At 45.9% G+C, this 26,955-nt stretch overlaps 1 protein-coding gene across 1 annotated transcript in view; it reads left to right on the top strand.

The window, feature by feature from the left end:
• The window catches only part of CASTOR1 (cytosolic arginine sensor for mTORC1 subunit 1), a 106,723-nt gene that overhangs the window by 53,861 nt on the left and 25,907 nt on the right, over positions 1–26,955 (top strand). The window contains exon 4 of the mRNA XM_082243362.1: positions 14,655–14,781. Within this exon, the coding sequence (XP_082099488.1) occupies positions 14,655–14,781 (127 nt within the window). The remainder of the gene's footprint in view (positions 1–14,654; positions 14,782–26,955) is intronic.

The following is a 26,955-nucleotide window of genomic DNA, read 5'->3' as shown; positions in this document are numbered from 1 at the left end:
TAGGCATTGCGGTCCGTTGGTTTGAAATAATTACGAGTTTTGAACCGACCCTCTTCCTTATACACCTTCAGGTCAAGAAATATAACCTTCTCAGTTTGGATGTTCCATGTTAGGATGATGTTCTTATCATTATTCATCCGATTCATGAAGATTTGGAGACTATCCATATCCCCTTCCCAGATGAGGAATAAATCATCGATATATCGCCTGTAACAGGCTAACTGAGGGGGTGGGCTGCCAAAAATGATGTCTTCTTCCCAGTGGGCCATGAAGAGATTGGCCACACTGGGAGCAAATCTGGCTCCCATTGCCACTCCCCTCGTTTGCAGATAGTATCGGCGATCATACCAAAAATAATTTTTCCTTAAACAAATTCTGAGACTCCTGAAAAGGAACTTCTTATGCCTCCTTGTGAGATCTCAATTCATGAGGGACCATTTTACTGCATCCAACGCATCTAAATGGTTAATTGTTGTATAAAGTGATCCGACATCAGCCGTAACCAATAAACTCGCTGGACGAGCTGAGGGTATTGGATAAGGGCTTTAAGTTTGCTCCAGTTCGAAACTTAAATAAGTTTCAAACATATGTAAATATACAAAAATTCACAAGACGACTTAGTATTAAGAAATATTTTCTCTCTAACCCCATTGTAAAGAATTCAGCTCCCAGCCTTAATAATTACTCCAATTTGCGGAATAAATCAACGTTTAACCCACCAGGCCAAGACACAAAACACTTGGATGTGTTTAGAACTATGGTCTGTAATGATCTGGATAAGTTAAATGTGCAAAAAGTTTTTGATCCGCAATATAGTAAGAGGCATTTCATCATTAGAAAAACTGAGTGATATTATTATCCGCCCAGCGGATAAAGGAGGGGGATTAGTGATCCTTAGTGGAGCTTACTATAGAGAAGAGATGGAGGTTGCTTAGTGATCAAGATACTTACCAGATTCTCCCAGCTGATCCCATGTTGGAATTTAAGGAAGAATTACACGGTTTGATCACTATTGGTGAACAAAGTTGAGTTCTGAGTAAGAAGGAAGCCCTGTATCTAGATCCTCTCTTTTGTAGAACCCCGATTATCTATTGCTTGCCTAAAGTACACAAACACGCAGAGAATCCTCCTGGTTGCCCGATTGTAAACGGGATCGATTCGGTCTCTGCGAGACTTGGGCAGTATATAAATTATCATCTGCAACCAGTGGTCCGACAAACAAAATCATACTTAAAAGATACCAAACATATCATACAAATTTTAAGTACCTTAACCAGTACACCAGCGAGTTTATTGGTTACGGCTGATGTCGGATCACTTTATACAATAATTAGCCATTTAGATGCGTTGGATGCAGTAAAATGGTCCCTCATGAATTCAGATCTCACAAGGAGGCATAAGAAGTTCCTTTTCAGGAGTCTCAGATTTTGTTTAAGGAAAAATTATTTTTGGTATGATCGCCGATACTATCTGCAAACAAGGGGAGTGGCAATGGGCGCCAGATTTGCTCCCAGTGTGGCCAATCTCTTCATGGCCCACTGGGAAGAAGACATCATTTTTGGCAGCCCACCCCCTCAGTTAGCCTGTTACAGGCGATATATCGATGATTTATTCCTTATCTGGGAAGGGGATATGGATAGTCTCCAAATCTTCATGAATCGGATGAATAATATCATCTTAACATGGAACATCCAAACTGAGAAGGTTATATTTCTTGACCTGGAGGTGTATAAGGAAGAGGGTCGGTTAAAAACTCGTAATTATTTCAAACCAACGGACCGCAATGCCTATATACCGTTGGATAGTTGCCATCATAAATTATGGCTTTGCAATATACCTTGCGGTCAATTTACATGACTCAGACGTAATTGTACCACTGATGAGGACTACAAATTGCAAGCTGAAGTTTTGGCCGGCCGCTTCCGTGAAAAAGGTTATACACAGGGAGACATCCAGAAAGAGATCACTAGTGTTGGTAACCTCAATAGAGATTCCTTGATTAATGATGAAAAAACAGAAAAAGTCCAGTTGGACTTTCGCATTGTGTTGGACTATAATGTCCAGCACAAAAAAGTTGAACGCATCATTAAAAAACACTGGGAGATTCTGAAGCACGATAAAATTCTTGGTCCTGTTCTATCAGAACGTCCAAAATTTGTATACCGTAAAGCCCCCTCGTTGAGGGATAAAATTGCGCCAGGTGTGGTTGACCCCCCGGTTACTAGGGAGAACCGCCTGTTTTCGTTCCTCTCGGGGGTTCTATGCATGTGGAAAGTGTGCCACGTGCAGGAACTGTCGGAGAAACGTTAAGAGGAGAAAGGAGTTTATATCCACTACTACGCAAAAAACATACAAGATTAAGAATTTGATCACTTGCACTACCCAAGGGGTCGTGTATATGTTGCAATGCGAATGCGGCCTGCAGTATATAGGTAGAACCTCTAGAGCCCTCCATGTGCGAGTCGGTGAGCACGTGAATAATATAAAGAAAGGTCTAATCACCCACAGTGTCTCCCGGCATTTTAAATTATGTCATCATAAAAATCCCTCTGGATTAAAATTCTGGGGGATAGAAAGAGTCAATCGCCATTGGAGAGGGGGAAATTTTATACGACAATTGAGTCGTCGTGAGTCGTTTTGGATATACGAAGCTAAGGTTTTATCGCCGCTAGGACTCAATGTAGATTTTGATCTAAATTGTTTCATTTCCGACAGATAATATAGTTTATCATTTTAGTGCGGCATTTTAGCGTTCTCATTATTTTAGGTATCTTTTAATATTTTAAAATACTGATTTATAATTGTATTTTAACATGATGATTATTTTAATGTCTTTTTAATGTTATTTGTGGTGATTTTATTATGCATGTGTGGTATTTTATATACTTATTAAGCATTTACATTTGTAATATGGATTTTATAGGTGAGAGGTCGAGGTACTCCTGCCATCTGGTGGTTCCGAGATGGTATGGTTTTTGTGGCAGTATATAACATATGATATCCTTTTAATGGGAAGGAGAATATATGTAATATTTTTAGCCTCATAGGATGTTCCGATAAGAGGGCTATTTATTTATTTATTTTGCACTCTTTTTTAGTACTTGAGAAGCGTCTTCCCTTCTTGAGAGGACTCGGGGTGTTGCTATGACATCCGGATGCTTCAGTCAGAGCGGTAGTGACGTCCCATGATGTCCACTTCCGGAATGGAAGGAGAGCGGGCCGTTGCGCGGCAACGTGTCCCGCGATTTACATATGGGCGGAGTTAGGGATATATAGGCTGGCGTGTTAGTGGTTGTCCCCGCCCCGCTGAAGAAGTCCCGCCCACGGATGCAACGCGTACGGGGGGACGCCGCACGAACCGCTAAGCCATCCCGGAAGTAAGACAGATACAGGCAGGGAGACGCCGACCTCACCTACTTCATACCATTGTGCGCTGTATGAGAGCGATGCTTTTTATCCGCCACCATCATTGCTGTTCACATTGGATACATCGGAGGCAGTTGAGAGAAAGAGGAGGATCGCTACTGCTGTATACTTGTGTATATGCGCTTAGACCCAGTAGGGTCGTACCGTGGAGGTGAGAGGCAGAGATATCTGTGGTGAAGGGATTATATACACCTATTGTATGTCCTTTGCATGACTTCAGGTTATACCAGCACCTGGTTGTTTGATGTAATTTACAAGGATTTTCCAGTCACACCAGTTTCATCTGCATTAATTGGACTCTCTGAGATGGATTTCTGCACATATATGAATATTCTATGAGAGCTGTTTGGAGACTTATGAAATTGCGCTGCACTCTCTACGGTATTCACTATTGCCTTAGTGTTGCAAACTCTGACTGAGTGGGCTAAGCTCTTATGCCATGACCTGGAGGGGGAACAAATCCCCACTGCCTTTGCTGAGCTGGCGGACCAGCTGGTACAGGGGCTGCAGTTTATCAGTGATGCCTCTTTGGATGCGGCTCCCCTGAAGACTTGCCTCTCTGTTTTTTGCAGTGGTCCTTCGCGTGTCTTTTGGCTCAAGTGCTGGTCTGCAGATAAGACTTCAAAAAAGGCATTGACTGATCTCCCCTTTCCAAGGAGATCGCCTGTTTGGAGCTACCCTGGGTGATATCACTAAAGGTCTCACAGGGGGAAAAAGTACTTTCTTCCGCAGGCTACTAAGGGCAAGGAACCCTGTCGTAGACGTGGGCCTTCCTTATCAGCTCAGAAGTACCTCAGGGTCGACTGACAAGGGCTCAAAGCCTTTCAGGGCCTCTTCAGTAGGATCCAAATGAACCTGGTCTTGAAAGCCAAGATCGGGCTTCTCCAGACCCGTGGACCCGGCTCCTTCAGGAGACGTCTTCTCTGGTTTCCAGATTTGTGGACTTCCCTGGTGCAAGACAAGTGGGTCCAGGAAGTCATTCAGTCCGGCTACAAGATCGAGTTTCGCTCTTGTGCTCCGGCAAGTTTTTTTCCTGTTCCCCAGACCGCTTACAGGGCCTGTTTGGGGCGGTATAAGATTTGTTCCTTCAAGGGGTGATTGTTCAGACTTCGGAACGTTTTCATGGTTTTTACTTTTAACAGTCCCCAGGAAGGAAGGCAAAGCACGTCCACTCATGGACCTCAAGGCACTTTAACTGCTTTCTGCGGGTACGGAAGTTCAGAATGGAATCCATTTGAATGGTGTTGGCATCCCTCCATCAGGGAGATTTCCTCGCCTCTGTCGATGTCAAGGATGCCTACCTTCACATTCCAATGTGTGCCAGTCATCAGCATTTTCTCTGCTTTGCTGTGGGAAAGGAGCATTATCAGTTTGTAGCATTACCCTTTGGTCTCATCTCTGCTCCTCGGGCGCTCACAAAAGTGTTAGCCCTGGTGCTAGCTTTGCTATGCCAATGGGGGATCGTGGTACTGGGCTACCTGGACAATATTCTGCGAGCGGAGTCTCCCTCTGCTCTGGTGGAAAACCTGGAGATCACAATACGAAATCTGCGGGATTTTGGCTGGATTCTGAATTTTCAGAAGTTTGCTCTGGCTCCGTCCATGAAGCTGGACTATCTGGGTCTGACTCTGGACTCGGCCTTAGCCAGAGTCCTTCTTTTTCTGGACAAACTTCAGAAATTGCAGGCTGCAATTCACTTCCTGCTGTCCAACAGATGGTCGTCCCTCCGGACTTGCATGAAGGTGCAGGGCCTGATGGTTTCTACCTTTTTTGAGGTGGTTACGTTTGCACAGTTCCATACGAGGTCCGTGCAAAGGGAGATTCTGACCAATTGGGAGAAGACTCTGCAGTCTCTGGACAAATTGATCTGGCTGAGTCGGGGAACGAGGGAGTCCCTGATATGGTGGCTTCGTTCTCCTGCGCAACGACTGGGAGTTCCTTCCTCCCCTTGTATTGAACAGTGGTCACCAAGGACGCCAGCCTGTCTGGCTGGGGAGGCATCCTCGCAAACATTCTGCTCAGGGAATCTGGACACTGGAAGAATCCAGACTACCAATCAATGTCTTGGAACTCCGAGCAATCTGACTGTGTCTGTATCATTGGACGGATCGTCTCAGTCGGCAGGCGTTGGACAAAGGGGAGTGGTTCCTTCATCCAGAGGGGTTTTATCAGCTGTGTCTCCGGTGGGGCACCACTGAAGTGGATTTGTTGGCGTCTCCGCTCAACAGAAAGGTGCAGAGGTTTGTGGCTTGGGCAAGGGAAACTGACCCCACCGGGCCACAGATGCGCTGGTGGCCCGGTGGGGTCAGTATCCACTGATTTATGCCTTTCCTCCTTTCAATCTTCTGCCCAGACCTCTACGCAGGTTAAAGGCAGAAGGGATTCCAGTCATCTTAGTGGCTCTGGACTGGCCTCGTTAGGCTTGGTACGTCGATCGGGTGCGGTTGGTCGCCGACAGTCCTTTGAAGCTTCCTCTCAGGTAGGATCTGCTGTCCCATGGACCAGTCTTCCATCCTGCTTTACAGTTGCTGGCTTTGACGGCTTGGTTGTTGAACGCCAGGTGCTGAAAGATAGAGGTTTATCTGAATCTGTGATTCCTACACTGTTGAAGACTAAGAAATCTACTTCTAGGAAGATCCACCATCGTACGTGGTAGACTTACATTGAGTGGTGTGAGTCGCTTAGGGTTCAACCTCGCTCCTTCTCAGTGGCTCAAGTCTTAACCTTCCTTCAATGGGGGGGAGGGTTTTAAAAGAAGTTGGCCTTAAGTACCATCAAGGGCCAGGTGTCGGTTTTGGCGGTCTTCTTCCAACAGACTTTGGCCACACACTCCCTGGTGCGTACCTTTCTTCAGGGTGTCCAACATTTTCTCCCTCCAGTGCGGGCTCTGTTGTCGCCTTGGGATCTTGGTGCTTTCAGCTTTACAGAAGCCTCCCTTTGAATTATTAGGGAGATTCCTCTGCTTACGCTGTCCCAGAAGGTGGCCTTTTTGGTGGCTATCTCCTCTGCTTGCAGGGTGTCGGAACTGGCGGCGCTATCCTGTCGTTCACCCTATCTGATGATTCACAGGGATAAGGTAGTTCTTCGCCCCTGTCTCTTTCCTTCCAGGTTGTCTCTAAATTTTCATTTGAATGAAGACATTGTGTTGCCTTCCCTCTGTCCCAGGCCTAAACATCTGAAGGAAAATGCCTTGCATGCCTTGGATGTGGTCACGGCAATAAGGGTGTACCGGACTCTCTATTTGTGCTCACGGACGGACTTCAAAGGGTTGTCCACGTCCTCTGTGACCATTTTCAGATGGATCAGACGGTGGTTCAGGCCTTTTCCCTCAGGGGTCAGGTTCCTCCTTTTGCTTGTCAAGGCGCTCTCTACCAGGGCGCCTAGTGCCTCCTGGGCCTTTCGTCATCCCACATTAGTGACAAAGGTTTGCCGGGCAGCCACTTGGTCATCGGTGCAAACTTTTACAAAGCTTGATAAAGTGTATGTGTTGGCATCCGCGGATGCTTCCTTTGGCCGCAAGGTTTTGCAGGCTGCTGTTTAAGAGGACCTGATCCTCTTTAAGGGTGTATTTTATTTTTTTTTTCAGGTGGGCTCCAGTTGTTTGGTTGAGCCGCTGTTTCCTGGTTAGCTAATGCTTAGCCTTGGGAATTATTTTTTGGTTGTTCCCACCTCATGTTTAACACTGCTTTGGGACGTCCCAATGGTTATGAATACCAGGAGCTGTGTCTGCCAAGGAACGAAAGAGAAAATGGGATTTCTGACTTACCCTAAAATCCATTTCTCTGATGTTAATTGACAGAAACAGCACCCACCCTTCTGTGGAATTATGATTCTTCTGACCCTGCTTGTAACAGAACTTATTACCTATAGCAGGGAGAGGGAGTATACCCCCGAGACTGCCCATAGGCGTAGACAGATTATTTTCCCTAAAACGTCTTTCAGGACAGCACCTTAGAGAGATGGCTCCTCCCTCTCCTCATCAGGAAACACCCCATCCACCAGATTTTAAAAGGAGGCTTCTCCCACCATTCATCAGTTTGTTTTTGTGTTTCCTCCGGCCGAGGAACACCTCTGTGGGGAGCTGGGCTCTTAAGGTGCTATCCTGAGAGACCGGGCTTCCTACGTCCACCTACCCTTTTTGGAGACGATTGCTTCTCCCATTCACGCGACCGACTGCAGTGCATGGGCTCCTTCTTCCTCTTCAGTGCTCTAGGCTGAGTCAAGACCCCGCAGAGCACAGTCCTGGGAAGGCATCTTGGAGGAGCGGAATGTTTTTTCTTAGGTTTCCGCCGCCTTTTTTTCAAATTTGCCGCCATTTCTCCGGATCGAGTGACGCTCGTCCGGACCGGAAGTGAGGTTCCGGAAAGGGCAGCGTTCTGCAGGGGGCGTATGGCGTCATTTCCGCCGGACGCAGAGGAAGAAGGGAGGAGCAAGCTGGTGCCTTATTCCGGATCCGGTCCAGTGCAGGTGCGCTTTGGTCTCCGGAATCGGTACCGAAGCCACGGGTGATACCGCTGCCAAGCGATGGAAGCTTCTTCAGCGAGTGGGACAGGCACAGGCACCAGTAAGGCCCAGGTAAGGGGTGTCTTTATATGGCCTATCTTACTGTGGGGTCTCTCTCCATCCCTTTTACTTTCCCCCCGGTGGCTGGGGGCCTGTCAGGGCACATGGGACTTCCTTTAAATGTCTTTCTGTGCACCTTTGGTGGCCCTGAGAATCAGGCTGACTTTTAAGAAGCATGTGTATGTTTTCCCATTCATGTCTTCCAGGCTAAAAGCTCTGAAACTGTTTTCAAGAGAAAGTGTCCTTCATGCAAAGCAAAGTTGTCGGAAAGTTGGAAAAAGACACTTTGCCAGAGATGTATTGATGCTCTAGTAAAGGAAGAAGCATCTGCAGTTTGTGGCGATTTAGTCGCATCTGTGAGGAAGGAATTGGATGCTACCATCCAATCTTTTCGGTCATCCCTACAGGACCCTGCCCTGAGTCAGCCATCAGCCTCACTGTCCTCTCAGGGTTCACAATTGGTTCCTTCGGTGGGGACAGAAGGGGTTCCTTCCACCCAAGGAGATAATTCCCCCTCACATTCCAAGGAGGATTCAGAGGAAGAAGAGGAGGGAGGGGCACAAAGCAGGCCCACTAAATACAAACTATCCTTAGAGCAAGTGGATGGTCTCCTGAGGGCAGTTTACATCACCCTGGGTCTAGAGGAGGAAAAGAAGGAACTGTCCCTACATGACAAAATGTATGCAGGCTTGGAAGAGCCTAAGGGCCGTATCTTCCCAGTGCATCAGACCATCTCAGATGCAATAAAACATGAGTGGTCTGATCCGGAAAAGAAAACCTTCTTCCCTAAAGCCTTTAAAAGGCGATTTCCTTTTGATGAAGACCCAGGAGCTCCCTGGAATAAGATGCCAAAGATTGATGCAGCCTTCTCCCAGGTTTCTAGGTCAACAGACCTAGCATTTGAAGACATGGGAATCCTGAGGGATCCCATGGATAAGAAGATGGACCAGCAACTTAAGAGATCCTGGCAATCCATCATGGGAAGTCTGAAACCTGCCATGGCAGTAACCTGTGTGTCCAGGAATCTGGAATACTGGCTTAGCCAGCTAAAAGCACACATCACAGCAGACTCACCTAAACAGGAAATTTTGGATTCCTTTTCCACGCTCTCCACGGCCATAGCCTTCATTGCTGACGCTTCAGCAGAGTCAGTGAAGATGACAGCAAGATCTGCAGCTTTATCCAACTCAGCCAGAAGGGCTCTTTGGTTAAAGACATGGCCTGGAGATACAGCTTCTAAAAATAAGCTGTGTGGACTTCCTTTTCAAGGGGATCTACTATTCGGGCCTGGGCTAGACTCTGTTCTAGATAGAACAGCAGACAAAAAGAAGTCTTTTCCTGTGAAGAAGAAACAGGCAGCAAAGAAGCTTTTTCGACCTCAAAAAGCTCAGCAAAATAGCAGACCCCAGGAGAAGAGAAGAAACTGGTCGACACAAAAACCCAAAGGGAAAGGAGGTGTTCTCTTCCATCCTCCTGTGTCAACCAACAAAACACAATGACAAGACATTGCCGGTGGGAGGAAGATTGAGGGAATTCCTCCCCTATTGGGCAGCCATAACAGAAAATCAATACATTCTGGATATGCTGTCCCAAGGCTACAACATAGAGTTTTCAGAGACGCCACCCGAAAGGTTCTTTGTCACAAACCTCCCAAGAGATGCAGAAAAAGCCCTGGCTATGATGGACCTGTTAAAGGACCTGAGGCGACAGGGAGTTGTCTGTCCAGTTCCAGTGGAGGAACAACATCAGGGATTTTATTCCCACATATTTTTGATAAAGAAACCATCGGGGGATTTTCGTCTTATACTGAATCTGAAACCATTAAACAGGTCAGTTCTGTACAAAAAGTTTCGAATGGATTCAATTCTTACAGTCAGAACCCTGTTAACAAAAGGATGCTTCATGGCATCAATCGACTTAAGGGATGCTTACCTACATATCCCTATTGCCCCTCACTCACAGAGATTCCTAAGGTTGGCAGTAAATCTGGGAAAGGAAATGCTCCATATCCAATTCAAAGCACTCCCTTTCGGGCTATCATCCTCCCCTCGTATTTTTACGAAGGTAATGGCAGAGTGTCTAGCTCCCCTCCGCCTTCAGGGAATCTCTGTGGTGCCTTACCTGGACGACCTGCTTTTCTTTGCCCCGTCAAAGGAAAAACTTCAAGAGGACCTGCACAAGGCAAGAGGTCATCTAGAAGCTCTGGGATGGATAGTGAACATCAAGAAATCGAATCTCACACCGGCTCAGCGGGTTCAGTTCCTAGGGTTTCAGTTATGCTCTGTGGAACAAAGAATCTTCCTACCAGAAGACAAACAGGTCAAAATACAGAATTTGGTAGCAAGGCTACAAACAAATCAGTGGTGGTCGATCAGAGAGATCATGTCAGTCCTTGGAAACCTGACTGCATCAATTCCAGCTGTCCAATGGGCAAGGCTGCATTTTCGACCACTCCAATACTTCCTCCTCAGAATCTGGGATCACAATCCAGAGACTTTGGACTTAAAGGTAAAAATCCCCACCAAGGTCAAGAGGTCCCTTTGGTGGTGGAGAAATCGGATAACCTTGTCTCAGGGTTTGGCCTGGTCCTTCCCGGCAGACCAGAGGTTAACAACGGATGCCAGCAGTTGGGGGTGGGGAGCCCACTGGAACCAAAACCTGGCACAGGGGGTTTGGTCTCAGACCGAGACAAGAAAATCCTCAAATTGGAAGGAATTAAAGGCAGTCGGCCTAGCCCTAACTGCCTTCTCTCAAAATCTTCAGGGGACTCATGTTCAAGTCCTTTCAGACAACGCCACTACAGTGGCATATCTAAACAAGCAAGGGGGCACAAGAAGCAAAACCCTACAGCTTTTGGCAACGGAAATTCTGCAATGGGCGGAAAGGCAGTTACTTTCCTTGTCAGCAATCCACCTAAAAGGTACACTAAACAGTGTGGCGGATTATTTAAGCAGGCAGAAGATCCGAGAAGCAGAATGGAGCTTGAACCCAGAAGTCTTTATGTTGATAACCAAGACTTGGGGAAAGCCAGAGGTGGATCTGTTTGCAACGAAAGAAAACGCAAAACTTCCACTTTACTTCTCACTCCACAGAAACGACAACTCTCTGGGAGTAGATTCCCTGGCACATCCCTGGAGGTTCAGGTTGGGGTATGCCTTCCCCCCCTTCCAGCTCATTCCGTTGGTATTGAGAAAAATCCAAATGGAAAGAGCCTCAGTGATCCTGATCACACCTTATTGGCCCAAAAGGGTTTGGTTTTCGACTGTCCTTCAACTATCAGTCAAACCTGCTTTTCAGCTCCCTCTTCGTCAAGACCTACTGCTTCAAGGTCCAGTCTATCATCCAGAAGTGGAAAAGCTATAGCTCACCGCCTGGTATCTGAGGAGCAACTGCTTAAAAGGAAAGGATTTTCAGACGCATTAATTGCTACTCTACTTTCCAGTAGAAAAAAAGTCACAAGGAATATATATGCAAAAGTTTGGAAGACATATAATACCTGGTGTGAATCGAAAGATCAAAAATTGAACAGTATTACTTCAATTTTGGAGTTCCTACAGGAGGGCGCAGGAAAAGGTTTGGCAGTAAGTACCCTCAAGGTACAAGTTACAGCCCTGGGGGTATTCTTGGAAAGGCCCATTTCTTCAGAATCTTTAATCATCAGATTCTTCAGGGCCCTTACCCGCTCCAGACCAGTGCCTGTCAGAAGCTTCCCCAAATGGGACTTGTCGGTGGTCCTTCAGGCCTTCACAAAGGAACCTTTTGAACCACTAGAAACGGTTACACTAAAAAACCTTACCCTCAAGACGGTCTTCTTGGTGGCAATAACATCAGCAAGAAGAATCAGTGAATTACATGCTTTATCAGCTATCGAACCTTTCTTGTCCATATATCCAGACAGGATAATTCTCAAGACGGATCCAGGGTTTCTCCCAAAAGTAGCTTCAACGAGAAACCGCTCACAAGAAATTGTGTTACCTACCTTCTGCCCTAATCCATCAGGAGATAAGGAAGAAAGCTTTCACTACCTAGATGTAAGAAGGGTTCTTATACACTACTTGGAGGTTACTAAAGAGTTTAGATCATCAAACTCTCTTTTTGTTCTTTTCTCTGGCAACAAAAAAGGTCGCCAGGCATCAAAAGGATCAATAGCCAGATGGCTCAGATCCGCTATTTCAGAGGCTTACTCCCAAATGAAATTGTCTCCCCCGCAGGGGATCAGAGCTCACTCTACTAGAGCGTTAGCCACTACATGGGCAGAGAAAGCTGGTGCCACTCCAGATCAAATCTGCAAAGCGGCTACGTGGTCAAGCTACTTTACATTTGCAAGACACTATAGGTTGGACCTTTTGGCAGCTGAAGATCAGGCTTTTGGCAGAAAGGTCCTGCAAGCTGTGGTCCCTCCCTAAATTGAGTAAGTCTCGATAATCCTCTCTAAGGTGCTGTCCTGAAAGACGTTTTAGGGAAAATTCAAGTTAGACTTACCGGTAACTTGTTTTCCAATAGTCTTTCAGGACAGCAGGAGGATCCCGCCCTATTGTATAAAATGTATTGCTGTGATTAACCATATCTGTTTATGTGTTCCAGCATGGGCCGGAGGTACTCTTCTACAAACTGATGAATGGTGGGAGAAGCCTCCTTTTAAAATCTGGTGGATGGGGTGTTTCCTGATGAGGAGAGGGAGGAGCCATCTCTCTAAGGTGCTGTCCTGAAAGACTATTGGAAAACAAGTTACCGGTAAGTCTAACTTGAATTTTTCTGCCTTGTGTCCTACTCCTGTAGGGGGGCAGTATAACCCAATGGTTATAAATACCAGGAGCTGTGTTCATCAATGAACATCAGAGAAATGGATTTTTACGGAAAGTCAAAAATCAAAATTTTGTTCTGATTAAAAAAACAACTTTATTTACTGCTTGATAAGAATATGTAAATGCTGAAATCTTTCATGTTCTGGGGACCAGGAATTATCCTATTGCTGTCTAGTTTAGCAGAACATTTACTCCAACATAACCACACTGCAACAAACTCTATTATATCAGCAGATGTGGTCGATACAATAATCAGAGTGGCCAGCTATTCACTCTCATTCCATGGGAATGGTGGGAGAACCCAGCATTTCTTGGTGATCAGATATCAAATGAGGGTCTTTTTAAGTACTCCACTAACTGCACTGTAGGGATGATTTACTAAAACTGAAGAGTGCAAAATCTGGTGCAGCTCTGCAGAGAAACCAATCTGCTTCCAGGGTTGTGTTTTTTTTTTTTTTTTTTTTCTGTCAACGCTTAATTGAACAATCTGAAGTAAGAAGCTGATTGGCTACCATACACAGCTGCACCAGATTTTACACACTCTAGTTTTACCAAATCAACCCCAGTGTACAGTATGTAAATGGACCAGTTATCGTTGGGGAGGTATGCAGTCATATGTCATAATGTAAAACAGGAAATTTTAGGAGATGCTAATAACCATATCTAGTGCTTGAAGAGTACAAACATTTTGTTAGTAAAATATAATTTACAATGAGCTGTAACATAACCATGTTATAACAATGAGCTGTTATGTTTGTAATAACCTGATTTTCATATTTTTATTTGCATTCTGTTTTATACTTGGAGGTATTAACCCAAAAACAAAAAATGTCAACTTCGTAATCCTTAGATGTGGTGACTGCATTGGTTATCTTTCCTTAGACTTTCTGCCCCTCAGTTTTTACCTGGTGATCTCTAGCCAGTAACACACCTGCTGTATTGGTGTGTTTCCACTCTGGATGAAGGAGCACAAGGGGCAGCACTGTAAGTTTGGGGCAGGAGAGTTTTGGCTGTATTGAAGATTTATATACACTAACAAATTGACACAAAACTCCAGCTCACACTTTATAAGCGGTTACAGCAAAGTTTCTTTTGAGATAAAGATTTTACATGAATAAATAAAAGCTGATCATTTGTAAGCACTCCTGTCAGTGGTAAATGTTTTTTTCTCAACACTACATCACCAGGGGAAAATAAAGGAAAGCGAGCCTAAAAAAGAAAACAAATGCAGCCATCAAATATAAGAATTGGTAAGCTGCAATGTTTGCTTTTGGGTTTAATTCCCCTTGCTTTATTTTTATTTCTATGCAAATCTGCAATTGTTCCCTCTAGTGGTAATTGGTGGATCAGAGAATTGTCAAAGAATTTTGTTCTGACTTCAACCTGAAAATGCTAGCTGCCTGGCTGTCTCCGCTCTTCGTGTATTAAGTCACAGATATTCGCATAGGAATCGCCAACACTTTTTTCCATGTGTATTTTTTATGTGCTTTTTTCTTTGCAGCATGCTTGTTGTCTCCATGTAGCAAGCTTTGATATTAGCTCCAAGCTTTGATATGAGCTCCACATGCCCCTTCTCTTATCCCAAATCATAGTTAGAGATGCACTTAAAGTAAGAGCAATAGCACCTCTAACTCAATGAGACATTTCCAAGCTGTGCTCCTGTGCAAGCTGTACCATCAGCCAGCAGAATGTAGTGATGGGGTGGACTAAGATACAGTTTGTAGGTATTTCTAGTACCATCGAGCTGCTCTTCCATTTCTTAATCGATAAAAGCTTTAACCAGTTCAATTTTTATCTGTTTTTAGACCTTCTCATTTTAAGGTGTCTAGATATGGTAAAGTCTACTTTCATGCTACGCAGGTGCGTGAGGATGATTTGCCTGTGGTGTTCAACACACTTCTAGAAGATATAAACATCTACAAGGAAGAAGATGGAGACCTGGTCCCAATTGTGAGCGAAGAAAGCAACGGTGTTAAGGCTAGAAACTGTAAGTCAGTAACCAAGTCTCTCTAACAGTCACCAATATATAATTCTGATCAGACTTCATCCTGTACTTTTGCCTATAAAAATTGGGGGAGAGAGAAACTCCGGTCAGCCATACCTGTATGACCACTCACAAGTTAAGTGAAGAACATTGATTAGCTCATTACAGTGGCATTGAAAGATGGCGGGATATATTAGGCTGCAAGTAAGCCTGTATTTCCTGAAGTTAGTGTGTTTGAAAGCCAAAATATGGCCATCAGTTTGTTGTGCATTGGGACGGAATAGCCACAAACCAGTCAGGGTGCCCATGCTGACCCACATCCACAGCCAAATGCACCTACAATAGGCATCTGAGCATCAGAACTAGAACATGTAGCAATGGAAGACAGTGGTCAGGTCTGATGAATCCTAAAGATGGCACCAGGATGTAGTACAGGAAGAAGACAAGCTGGTGGAGGAATTGTGATGCTTTGGGCAATATTCTCTTGGGAAACCTTTGGCCCTGCCATTCATGTTGCTTGACACATACCACATACCTAAAAATTGGTGTTGACAAGTACACCCCTGTTTGCTGATGGCAGTGGCTTTTTTTTATCAGGATAATGCCCCACACTGCAAACAATTTAGTTCAGGTTGTTCACTTGGCCTCCAAACTCTCTAGGTCGCAATCCATTGAGCATCTGTGGAATATGCTGGAAAAGCAAGTCTGATCCATTATATATTTCTATATATATATATATATATATATATATATATATATATATATATATATATATATATATATATATATATATATATATATATATATATGTGTGTGTGTATGTGTATATATATATATATATATATATATGTGTGTGTGTGTGTATGTATGGGGTGTGCAATTCCGTGATCCGTCCAAGGTATTAGGAATTGCAAGTTTGTTTTTTTTTTTTTTTACGCTTTCAAAGAGTTTAATAAAGATTTAACATGTTGCAAAACGAAGAACAATACAAATTCCGTTTACAGTGGGATTAATACGAAAACAGATGCCAGACACAAAATGTCAATACTCCTGTCACCCATCTTAAAACAGTGTAAATAAAAGTATTTGCAACAGGGGTTAATAATCGACTGAAGCATCAAGAGGAAAACATACTCTTTGATGACTACCCCACTTTCAGTATACAGGACAGTGGCGGCTGGTGCGTTGGGGGGCGCAGGGGCGCCGCCCCCCCTATCCATGCATCCGGCCCCCTAATCTGCATGGAGCTCAAAGTTTTTTTTTTTTATCACCTGATTAGAGCCAGAGGCTCTAATAGGCTTCAGAAAAGGGTGGACCCGCGGCGCAGAGCAGTGCGTCCCGAGCCAACCCATTGTATGACAATAGCGAATGAATATTCGCTATTGTCACACGGATCCTCCTGGCCAATCAGGAAGCGGGTCCGAGACCCGCTTCCTGATTGGCCGTAAGGCAAAAACCATGCCATTGGCCTGAGAGGAGGCGGCAGGAGGACTCGGAGACGCCAGGGGACTGAGGAGAAGCTGCAGGTAAGTGCACTGGTCTGTCTGCATTGAAGGGGGCACGCTGGTCTGTCTGCGTTGAAAGGGGGCACGCTGGTCTGTCTGCGTTGAAAGGGGACGGCACGCTGGTCTGTCTGCATTGAAAGGGGACGGCACGCTGGTCTGTCTGCATTGAAAGGTGCACGGCGCCCTGGTCACTCTGCATTGAAAGGGGCACTAGGCGGAGAGAACATACTAATGCACCAGAGAGACCGGCATATATTCGGCTCATGGTTTCCATATCCGTTCAAAGGTTTGGACAGTCTTTCAGGATTGTTACACTATTCTCATGTAGACATGTACCATGATCCAGGTAATTTTTTTATTTGCCTGAGCCAGGGATACAGTGGATTGTTTCCAAGATTTAGGCAAAGTTATCTTAGCCCCTAACAAGATAAAGAAAATCAGACATTGTAAGCATTTAGGTAGACCAGGTACATGGACATTAGGAGTGCTATAGGTGGAGTCTGGGGCACTGACTGTCCTTTTACTCTACGGATCAGGGCAAAAACGCCGTTCCAAAAGCTACGGATCCTAGGACACCACCCCCCCCCCAAACATGGCACATTGTCCCTGACATCTGACTCTGAAACACAGAGGTGACACCGAAGGGTATATTTTGGCTAGCCAAGTTGGCACGAAGTACCAACAGGTGAACACCTTTTAAATTTGCCTCTATCAAGGCTATGTTCAATATGCCCTTATATGACCCCAGGAAACAAGTGTGCCAAGATTCAGTGTCTTTATCCTTGCCCAGATCCGCATCCCTGTCCATGTAAGAGAATCTAGGAGGGGAACCCAGTAGCAGCTCCTGCGTGCACCATTTTTTGTAAGGGGTCACTTAATAGTGACCTGGCTTAACCGGCCGGAGAGATTTTAGAAAATGCGAGATTTAAAAATAACGAAAACGCTCTGATTGGGGCATGTCAAGAACTTCCGCACGTTGACGGAGTGTAAAAGGTACTCTAAGGGTAATAAACTGTCCAATTCTGTATAGTCCCTTCTCAAGTCGCCAATGAAATGCCACAATATAGCCCTGGAGGGAAATCTGGGTTATTAAGCAAATGAGCTAGCAGTTTGAAAGAAGATACTAAGGTACTGTTAGAGTGGAGCATATCCCACAGCCCCACCGAGTGGGAAAGAGTAGGTGCCAAGACGGGAGGTCAACGTTTTGGGTGGCACCACAAAAGGTAGTCTAAAGCCTGGAGTCGCCATTCTCTCCATGTATACTCTGGATTGGAATATTGTGAAAAAACTACTGATAGTTGTGTGAGATGAGCCGCTTGGTAGTATCTAAACAAGTCCGGCAACCCCAGCCCACCCTGAGTCTTAGGGTAAAGTAAAGTAGAATTTTCTTTGAAAATTGGGTTCCCTTATTGCCCCAAATATATCTTATCACCTTTGCCTGAAATCGATCAAGAACCGAATAGGGTACTGGTAGTATAGGCAGGGACCTAAAAAACAAAGAATTCTTGGTAGTAGCATCACTTTAAATGTATGGAGTCTACCTAGCCAGGATAAATTTATAAAGGGACCACTGTTGGAGGTCCGCTACCAATTTATGGAGGAGGAGGGTATAGTTGTGTTTTGTATAATGCGTCAATAGAAGCTGTCAACTGTATCCCTAACTAAAAGGAAAGTGGTCCCTATGGCGCACAACCACATCCGCAGGCACAGAAACATTCAGCACCACAGACTTAGCCATATTAACCTCCAGTCCCGATGCGCTGCCAAAGTCCTGGAGCAATCTGAACGCCTTAGGGGTCCTAATCATAGGGCAGGTCAGGAATAATAAAAGATCATCCGCGAACAACACACGTTTATGTTCCTGGTCCCCACAACACACCCCCGCCCGAATGCCTGGAACAGACCTAATGGCCACTGTCAGGGTTTCAATAGTGATTGCAAGAATGAAAGGGGACAATGGGAAACCCTGCCTTGTACCCAGTGCTGTGGAGAGAGGGGAAGAGAATAGGCCTGGTAGGCGAACTTGGGCCTGTGGAGAGGTATACAGAGCCCGTAGGGTCATAAGAAACGAAGGGCCAAAGCCCCAGGCATCTAAAACCTTAAACATCTAGGACCAGAATACCGTGACAAAGGCCTTCTGCAAGTCTATTGATAATAAAACCCTTCCTGAGAGGGACCACCATCCCATTTGGACCCAAGCAGGGATATGACCTCATTAGCCCGTCTGATCTGGTCAGGTCCCTGCTGCCCTGGGATGAATCCCACCTGGTCCTTATGGACATAAGAAGCAATAAAAGACGCCAATCTGTTAGCTAAAATTTTGGTCCAGATCGTTATTGATCAGAGATGGGCCTGTAATTGCCAACCTCACTAGGGTCTTTACCAGGCTTTGGGATAACGATAATATAAGCCACGTTCAAGTGTGAGTCCAGGGAGCCCCCCCCCCCCCCCTCCCATGGAGAATTAAAAAAACGAGTCAGGTTTGGGGGATAAAGTCGTCACATATTTCTTTTAATAGCAGAAAAGCTGTCTGGTCCCGGCGCAGAACCCGTTTTGGCATGCTTAATCGCCCCCAAAACTTTATATAAGCAAGGTGAGGTAAAGTGGCGCTGCCTGATTTTAAGTGATAAATAAAAATGAATTTTGTTTAAAGTGCTATAGTGTTGATAAATACTCAGTGTAAAAACAACATCAAAATTAATACACAAATTGCTCTCCTTAGTTGTAGTGTTATAAAGTGTTTAAATGCAAACAAGAAGTAAATAATTAATGTGCCAGTGAAAAAAGATGTGTTTAAAAGCACAGTTGGTATGATGTGTGCCTTGGCTGTACAAGTAGTGATCCGTGCAATAAATATTATAATAAATAAAATACAGTAAAATCACATCTGTGCTAATAGCGGATAAATACAACAATAAATAGTGTTCATGCAGTGAACTAATAGTCCCAAAAAACCAAATCAACAGTCTTTTTTTGTTGCTGGGTAAATCCGTGGTGTTTAAAGGAATATATATTCAATAATCGGTGGAAACAGCTAATCAGGTGTTAAGGTGCTTCCAATGCTTTAAGGGTGGTGTGGGTGATGGGTGAAACACACAGGTGCACCCCTCCAATTGCTCCCGCACTCACCGGAGGTATGTACCCCTACAGGGGTAACAAGCCTTATTGCAGCGTTGTCTGTAAGACTCCTGAGGGAGGGGGGGAGGGGATGTCCCTCTTTTTGCCAGATAATAGGATCTCCTCTTAAGTGCAGTCGATGATGATATGTAAGGAAGAAGTACTTGATATGTCTTCTCTCCTGTGTTAATTTTCTATTAATTATTGAGGGTTGCTGAAGGATTTCTTATGGGTCATAACATTGCCTTATCATGGGTCATAAGGTCTACAGAAGATATCTTGATAGGTCTTCTCTCCTGTGTTAATTTTCTATTAATTATTGAGGGGTGCTGAAGGATTTTCTTATGGGTCATAACATTGCCTTATCATGGGTCATAAGGTCTATGGAAGCAATGTAGCAGCAGATCCCTCAATCTCTCCTTGGCCAAACAGTTCTTACAACTGCCTGATCGTTGTTTCTCCTTTAATTTATTTCACCTCCAGTTAGTAACATATGCTGACTTCTGATTGGCTAAAAAAAAAAAAAAAAAAATGTGATCTGCTTCACAAAAGGCATGCATAGAAGTCTAATTGAACAGATAGATCATATTTTAAATGTGCTTCTCTGGTGTTAATTCGATGCACTCAAAGTGTGATGTAACATCTCCCCAGCCATGTGCCTTGTGTGCTCCCCACAGTATAGCAATATAAACTCCACCAAAAATTGAAAAAAAAAATTAAAATCCTGTAGGAGCCTTACAGACAACGCTGCAATAAGGCTTGTTACCCCTGTAGGGGTACATACCTCCGGTGAGTGCGGGAGCAATTGGAGGGGTGCACCTGTGTGTTTCACCCATCACCCACACCACCCTTAAAGCATTGGAAGCACCTTAACACCTGATTAGCTGTTTCCACCGATTATTGAATATATATTCCTTTAAACACCACGGATTTACCCAGCAACAAAAAGACTGTTGATTTGGTTTTTTGGGACTATTAGTTCACTGCATGAACACTATTTATTGTATTTATCCGCTATTAGCACAGATGTGATTTTACTGTATTTTATTTATTATAATATTTATTGCACGGATCACTACTTGTACAGCCAAGGCACACATCATACCAACTGTGCTTTTAAACACATCTTTTTTCACTGGCACATTAACTATTTACTTCTTGTTTGCACTTAAACACTTTATAACACTACAACTAAGGAGAGCAATTTGTGTATTAATTTTGATGTTGTTTTTACACTGAGTATTTATCAATTAACACTATAGCACTTTAAACAATAAAATTAATTTTTATTTATCACTTAAAATCAGGCAGCGCCACTTTACCTCACCTTGCTTATATATCTTGATATAGCCTTCTGGCCATATTTTGAGGTAGGCTGCAGCCTTCTCTTTTGGTCCACAAGCGCGGAATTTCTTATCTTTAGCCCCCAAAACTTTGCTTTCTATAACAGGGGCTTCTACCCAGGCACGATGCGCAACAGACAGCTTAAGTTAAGAGATGTCCGACATGAGAGTCTACAGCCCCTGGGGTCCCTGAGGAATCTGACTAGTACAGCCGAGATTAGAAGTCCCAGTTTTCCTCCATAATCTTTTGCGGATTTTAGGTGTATCCCCCCCTCAACGGAGCGCAGCTTTGGCAGTGCATGGGAGTGAACCTTCGGGGTCAATTTGGCCCCCAACGCAGGTTTAATCCTATCGCCGTGAAAACAGAAGCGAGCACCACTCCGCAGCGCAAGGTCTCGGTCCTGGTAGTCGGAGCCAAATTGAGTGCCAACCTAGTGGACTCAATTTTAGCTAGCGTCTCTCGATTGGGCCTAAGTTTACGTGCCTTACAGAGCGCCTGTAGGTCAGTCTAATCTCTCCAGATCTAGTCTGTGCCCTCTCCTAATCTGAGTGGATAATTTAATTATTTTCCCCCGAATGGTAGCTTTATGGGCTGCCCACAGCATGGTGGGGGACATCCCCGGAGTCATTGTTCTGAAAGTAATCGAGTACTGCGCGATCAAGTTCAGTGCACTGAATCGACTCACTGAGCAGAGATTCATTCAGCCGCCACCGAAAAGGGCCTGCTGAACCTGAAGGTAAAGAGAGCACCAAACAGACCATATAATGATTAGACCAAGCCATCCCTCTGGTGTGTGTCTTATGAAACCACAAAAACCAAAAGGACACTGACCTAGTGCAATATCATAAGACTTTTTTATTAGAGAGTGAAAACAAATTCCATACATCATACACAAACGCATGCTGAAAATGCGCATATAAATTCCTAATAGTCAGGACACCTCCAGGACTGGGATTCTTTTCAGTACTGCAGGAGGACTGGACGCCTTCCAGTCGTCATGCAGTACTGAAAAGAATCCCAGTCCTGGAGGTCTCCTGACTGCATTAGGAATTTATATGCGCATTTTCAGCATGCGTTTGTGTATGATGTATGGAATTCGTTTTTACTCTCTAATAAAGGTCCTATGATATTGCACTAGGACGGTGCACCCTTTTCTTGTTTTTGTGGTTTCCTAGTTCATGTGGGCACAGAATGAGTGTAGTCCCTATCCGTAGGATGGGTTTCCCTCCACACTTCCACCAAGCCGAAGGAATAAAGCAGCCTGGCAAGACGACTCACCCTGGGAGGTCGCTTGAAGACTACCACCCCCTCAACATAAGGGACGAGCTCCTTAAAACATAGAAGAGAAAAAGGACAACTGATCCTGGTTAGGGGCGTAATACGAGATAAAAGAAAAGTTGCCCATCAATAGTTCCCTTCAAAAACAAAAATCGTCCCTCTGGATCCTGGATTTCCTATAGGACAAAGGCAATATGTTTTGAGAAGAGAATGGTGACACCTCTGGTCTTCTCCTGTGCATTTGCCAAAAAAATGTAGGAAACTAATTGTGGAGAAACAAGGGTTTGTATGTAGGGAAGTGGGTTTCCTGAATCCCGATTATGGCTGTGGGGGCTCCTCTTTTTCCCCTGGTGTTGACTCCTGGGTTTCCTTTTCCCCTGGGCACCGTACATGGTTGCCTGGCTATCTCTGGTGCAGGCCGGTCCTCTTCCAGTGGGGTGGTGAGTTCTGGTGGGGTCCCTCTCTTTTTCTCTCTGCTGCAGGTTGCGTGCTGCTCTGCTTTTGGGTGCCCCTGTGGTGATACGGATGCGGTGCCTTCGGTGGGTGATTCTCCTAGTGGTGCTAGACACATTTTGGTGGTGGGTTCCACTGTTAACTCAGTCTCAGGAGCATGTTTCCCAACCATGACCCCCTCTCAGAGGCAGGAGGTTCCTCTGGGTCCCTGCCCTCTATTGATGAAATGACAGCCGTCCTGGTGGCTTTCGTTTCCTGGGCTGGAGGTGGCCTTTGGGCAGGGGCTAGCAGAAAGCGCCCCCTGCCTTATCTGTCTCATCAGATCCTGAATCTGGCTCTGTATGTGGCCCACCCTGCAGGGCTTGTAGCCACGTTCCCTGATCTATCAGTTAGTGGGGATGTATCCCCCACAACTGTAGCTGCACTGATTACATCCATGCTGGAGACTTTGGAGATGGAGGATGTAGCTGATGCGGCTGCAGAGGTGGCCATCCCTTTTGGCACTCCCAAGCCATTTCGCATGGCAAGTGTTCCCTTATCCCTCGTATTTTGAGAAGTTTGTCTATAAAGATTGGAGCATCCAAAACATCCCTTTTGAAATTCCTAAACGCTTTGCGGTGAGGTACCCTTTTGAAGAGCCACTCCTCAAGAAGTGGACTGTCCCACCAGTGGTTGACCCTGGTGTCTCCAGGTTAAACAAGAAAACCATGATTCTGGTGGAGTAATCCCTGGCCTTTAAGGATCCGGCTGATAGGAAGGCAGAATCTGTGGCCCACAGTATGTTCACTACTGCTAGTTCAGCGCTGAGGCCGGTCCTGGCCAATGCCTTGGTGTCGCAAACACTGAGTGGGCTAAAATTTTGGGCCATGATCTGAGGGGTGAGCAGATTCCCCCTGCCTTTGAGTTGGTGGACAAGTTGGTCCAGGGTCTGCAATTTGTCTGTGATGCCGGTCTGGACACGCCTCCCTGAATTTATCTATCTGTTTCACCAGTGGTGCTTAGGCATGTGTTGTGGCTTAAGTGTTGGTCTGCGGACCAGACTTCTAGAAAAGCTCTGACTGATTTGCCCTTTCAGGGCGATCGCCTGTTTGGGGCTAACCTAAATGACCTCAAGAGTCTTACGGGGGGAGAGCACTTTTCTACCACAGTCTGAGAAGTTAAAAGTGCCTCGTCACAGACGCAGCCCTGCTTTCTCGGCACCCACAAAGTTTTTTTTTTTTTTTTTTTTTTTTTTTTTTTTTCTTTGCGTCCCTCAGGGTCCATAGACAAGGGTTCAAAACCTTTCAAGCCCTCCTTGGGAGGTTCCAAGCGGCCTTGGTCTGGCAAGCCGAGAGCGGGATTTTCTAGACCCGCAGACAGAGGCTCCTTCGGCATGAAGGTGCGTCCTCACCCATACCTGGGGTGGGGGGATGTCTGTTTCCAGGCTTGTGAACCTTCTTGGTGAAGGACAAATGGGTCCATGATGTAATTATGTCTGGTTACAATATAGTTTAGTTCTTGTCCTCCAGAAAGGTTCTTTCCTTCCAATGTGCTGCTGTCCCCGCAATAACTGCAAGCTCTCTTCAGGGCAGTGCAGGACCTGTTACTTTCAGGGAGTGATTGTTCCAGTATCAAAACGGTTTCTAGGTTTTTATTCAAACTCATTTATGGTCCCAAAGGAGGGCAGGGTTCATCTGATTCTGGACCTCAAGGCCCTGAACTGCTTTGTGCAGGTACAGAAATTCAGAATAGTCCATTTTGCACGGTGGTGGAATCCCTACATCAGGGAGACCCGCTCTTAGGGTCTTCACAAAAGTTTTGGCCCCCTCATCTGCATTGATGGATGATGTGGGGGATAACTATACAGACCGTGAAGGAGTTTGTTTGGCTTCTAAACTACCAGAAGTCTGCCCTGATTCCATCCAGGAAATTGGATTATCTGCATCTTACTCCGGATTTAGCTCTAGCCAGTGTTCCTTCCTCTGGACAAACTCCAGAAGTTGCATGCTGCAATTCATCTGTTGCTGTCTCGCAGGTGGTCTCCCCTCTGGAATTTCATGCGGGTGTTGGGCCTAATGGTGTCTACCTTTTTGAGGCGGTTCGATTTTGCACAGTTTCATACGAGGTCTCTTCAGAGGGAGATCTTAGTGAAATGGGACAAGTGTCCAAAGTCTCTGGACAATCTGATTCGACTGAGCTGGGAAACCAGGGGTTCACTGGTCTGGTGGTGTTTCTCTCCGACTCTTCATGATCATGATGGATGCCACTCTGTCCTGGTGGGGAGTTGTCCTGGGACTGTGCCTCTCTCTAGGTTGAACGCTGGAGGAATCCAGACTACAAATCAATGTCTTGGAACTTTGAGCGATCAGGCTGTGCCTGGATCACTGGACAGATTGGCTCCGGGGGCCCTCTGGAAGTAGCCGGATTTCTTTGGTGGGCAGAACGCTTTGTTCTGGCCCTCTCCGCCATACACATTCCAGGTGTGGAAAATTGGCAGGCGGACAATCTCAGTAGGGAGGCGTTGAATAAAGGGGAGTGGTCCCTTCATCTGCCTCTCAGGAAGAACCTGCTGTCACAAGAGCCGATCTTCTATCTTGCTTTACAATCGCTGGCTAAGATGGCCTGGTTGTTGAAAGCCAGATGCTGAATGATAGAGGTTTGCCTGGGTCAGTAATTTTGACACTGCTGAAGGCTAGGAAGTTTCCTCCTAGGAAGATTTATCAATCGTACCTGGAAAGTCTACATTTTGTGATGTTGAGCAGAAGTTTGACCTTGAACACTACAAGGGCCAGGTGTCTGCCTTGGTGGTCTTCTTTCAGCGACCCTTGGCCACGCATTTATTGGTGCGTACTTTCATTCAAGGGGTTTGACACCTGACTCTGCCGGATTTGAACTTGGTGCTCTGTTCTCCCGAAGCCTCCCTTTGAAAATATTTAGGAGATTCCCCAGCTTATGCTGTCTCAGTAGTGACGGCCCATCCATTGGGGCCCCCCCCCCCCCCCCCATCCATGTGTCCTGCCCCCTTATTTACATGCAGGGCACCGGATGCATGGATTCCAATGGGGTTTTTTTTTTTTTTTTTTGAAGCACGTGACAGCACGACAAAGGGTGGGCTCGGGGGGAAGAGCACTACGCCCTGAGCCCACCCAGTTGTGTGACAATAGTGAATGAATATTTGCTATTGTCACAAGGATCCTCCTCCTGGCCAATAAGGAAGCGGGTCCTGACACTCGTTTCCCGATTGGCCAAAAGGCGAAGCCATGCCATTAGCTGAGGAGGAGGGAGGACGCAGGAGACTTAGGGGGAAGCCGCCGCTCCTTGCCTGCCCTCCACATGTCCAGGGTGAGAGTGAGCCGGTGACCGGGGGAGGGGGGTATGGTGTGCAGGCTGGTGTGGTCCTGGGAGGGGGGGGGGGGTATGGTGTGGTCCGTTTGTATGCCGTGGATGTGGTTCAGGCGATTCTGGTGTATCTGGCAGCTACGGAGTCTTTTCGGAGGTCAGAGTCACTGTTTGTGTTCACTGACGGGCAAAGAAAAGGGCTGTCCACTTCTTCTGTGACCATTTCCAGATGGATCAGACAGACGGTCACTCAGGCCTATTCTATCAAAGGGTCAGGCTCCTCCTTTCCCTGTACCTGAGCACTCTACTCAGGCGCTTAGTGCTTCTTTGGCCTCCCGTCCTCAGGCATCAGTGGGGCAGATTTGCAAGGTGGCCACTTGGTCGTCAGTGCACACTTTCACAAAGTTCTTCAAACTGTATGTGTTGGCATCTGCGGATGCTTCCTTTGCCCGCAAGGTTTTGCAGGCTGCTGTTTGACTCCAGGGATTCTTCCCCAAACTGTTCCCACTCCTAAAGGAGGCTTTCACCCCATTTTTTTCCTCAAAGCTATGAATGAGTTAATCTGGGTCCTACAATTTTACATGCGCATATATGGTAGGATAGCCAGACCAAATGGTAAGAGTCAAAACTCATTAATTGACATTATGTAAAAGACAGCCAATGCGTTTTCTGGATCAAAGGAACTCCCCACTTTCGGCGGTGGGAGCCCCTCCTCATCTCCTGGTGCTGACTACTGGATCCTTTCACTTCCCGATCACCAAACGTTGAGTGCAGACTATCCTGGATTGGCTGCAGGTGCCTGTTTCTGCTGCGTGGTGATTCTGGTGGGGTTCTCTTGCTCTCTGCTGAGTATCGCTTAGTGCTTGTGCCTGGCGACCTGGTGGTACTGCCAGCGCGGTGGTGGTTGTCCCTTTGTAGTGTTTACACTTTTTGTGGGCTCCCCTGGTAACTCATGGAGTCTTTGGAGCACATCTCCCCACCTGACCCCCTCTCTGAGGCTGCGGGGCCCTCCGAGTCCCAACCATCCATCGATGCCCTGACAGCGGTCCTGGAGTCCTTTGTGTCTTGGATGGAGTTGGTTGTTGGGCTAGCAAAATGCGCCCCCCCCCCCCCCCCCGCCTTGCCCTGCCTCATCTGTTTAATCAGATCCTGAATCTGATTT

Source organism: Pelophylax lessonae (assembly GCF_965119305.1).
Source record: "Pelophylax lessonae genome assembly, chromosome: 1".
Classification (NCBI taxonomy): Eukaryota; Metazoa; Chordata; class Amphibia; order Anura; family Ranidae; genus Pelophylax; species Pelophylax lessonae.
This window is presented reverse-complemented; position numbering and strand designations above follow the sequence as displayed.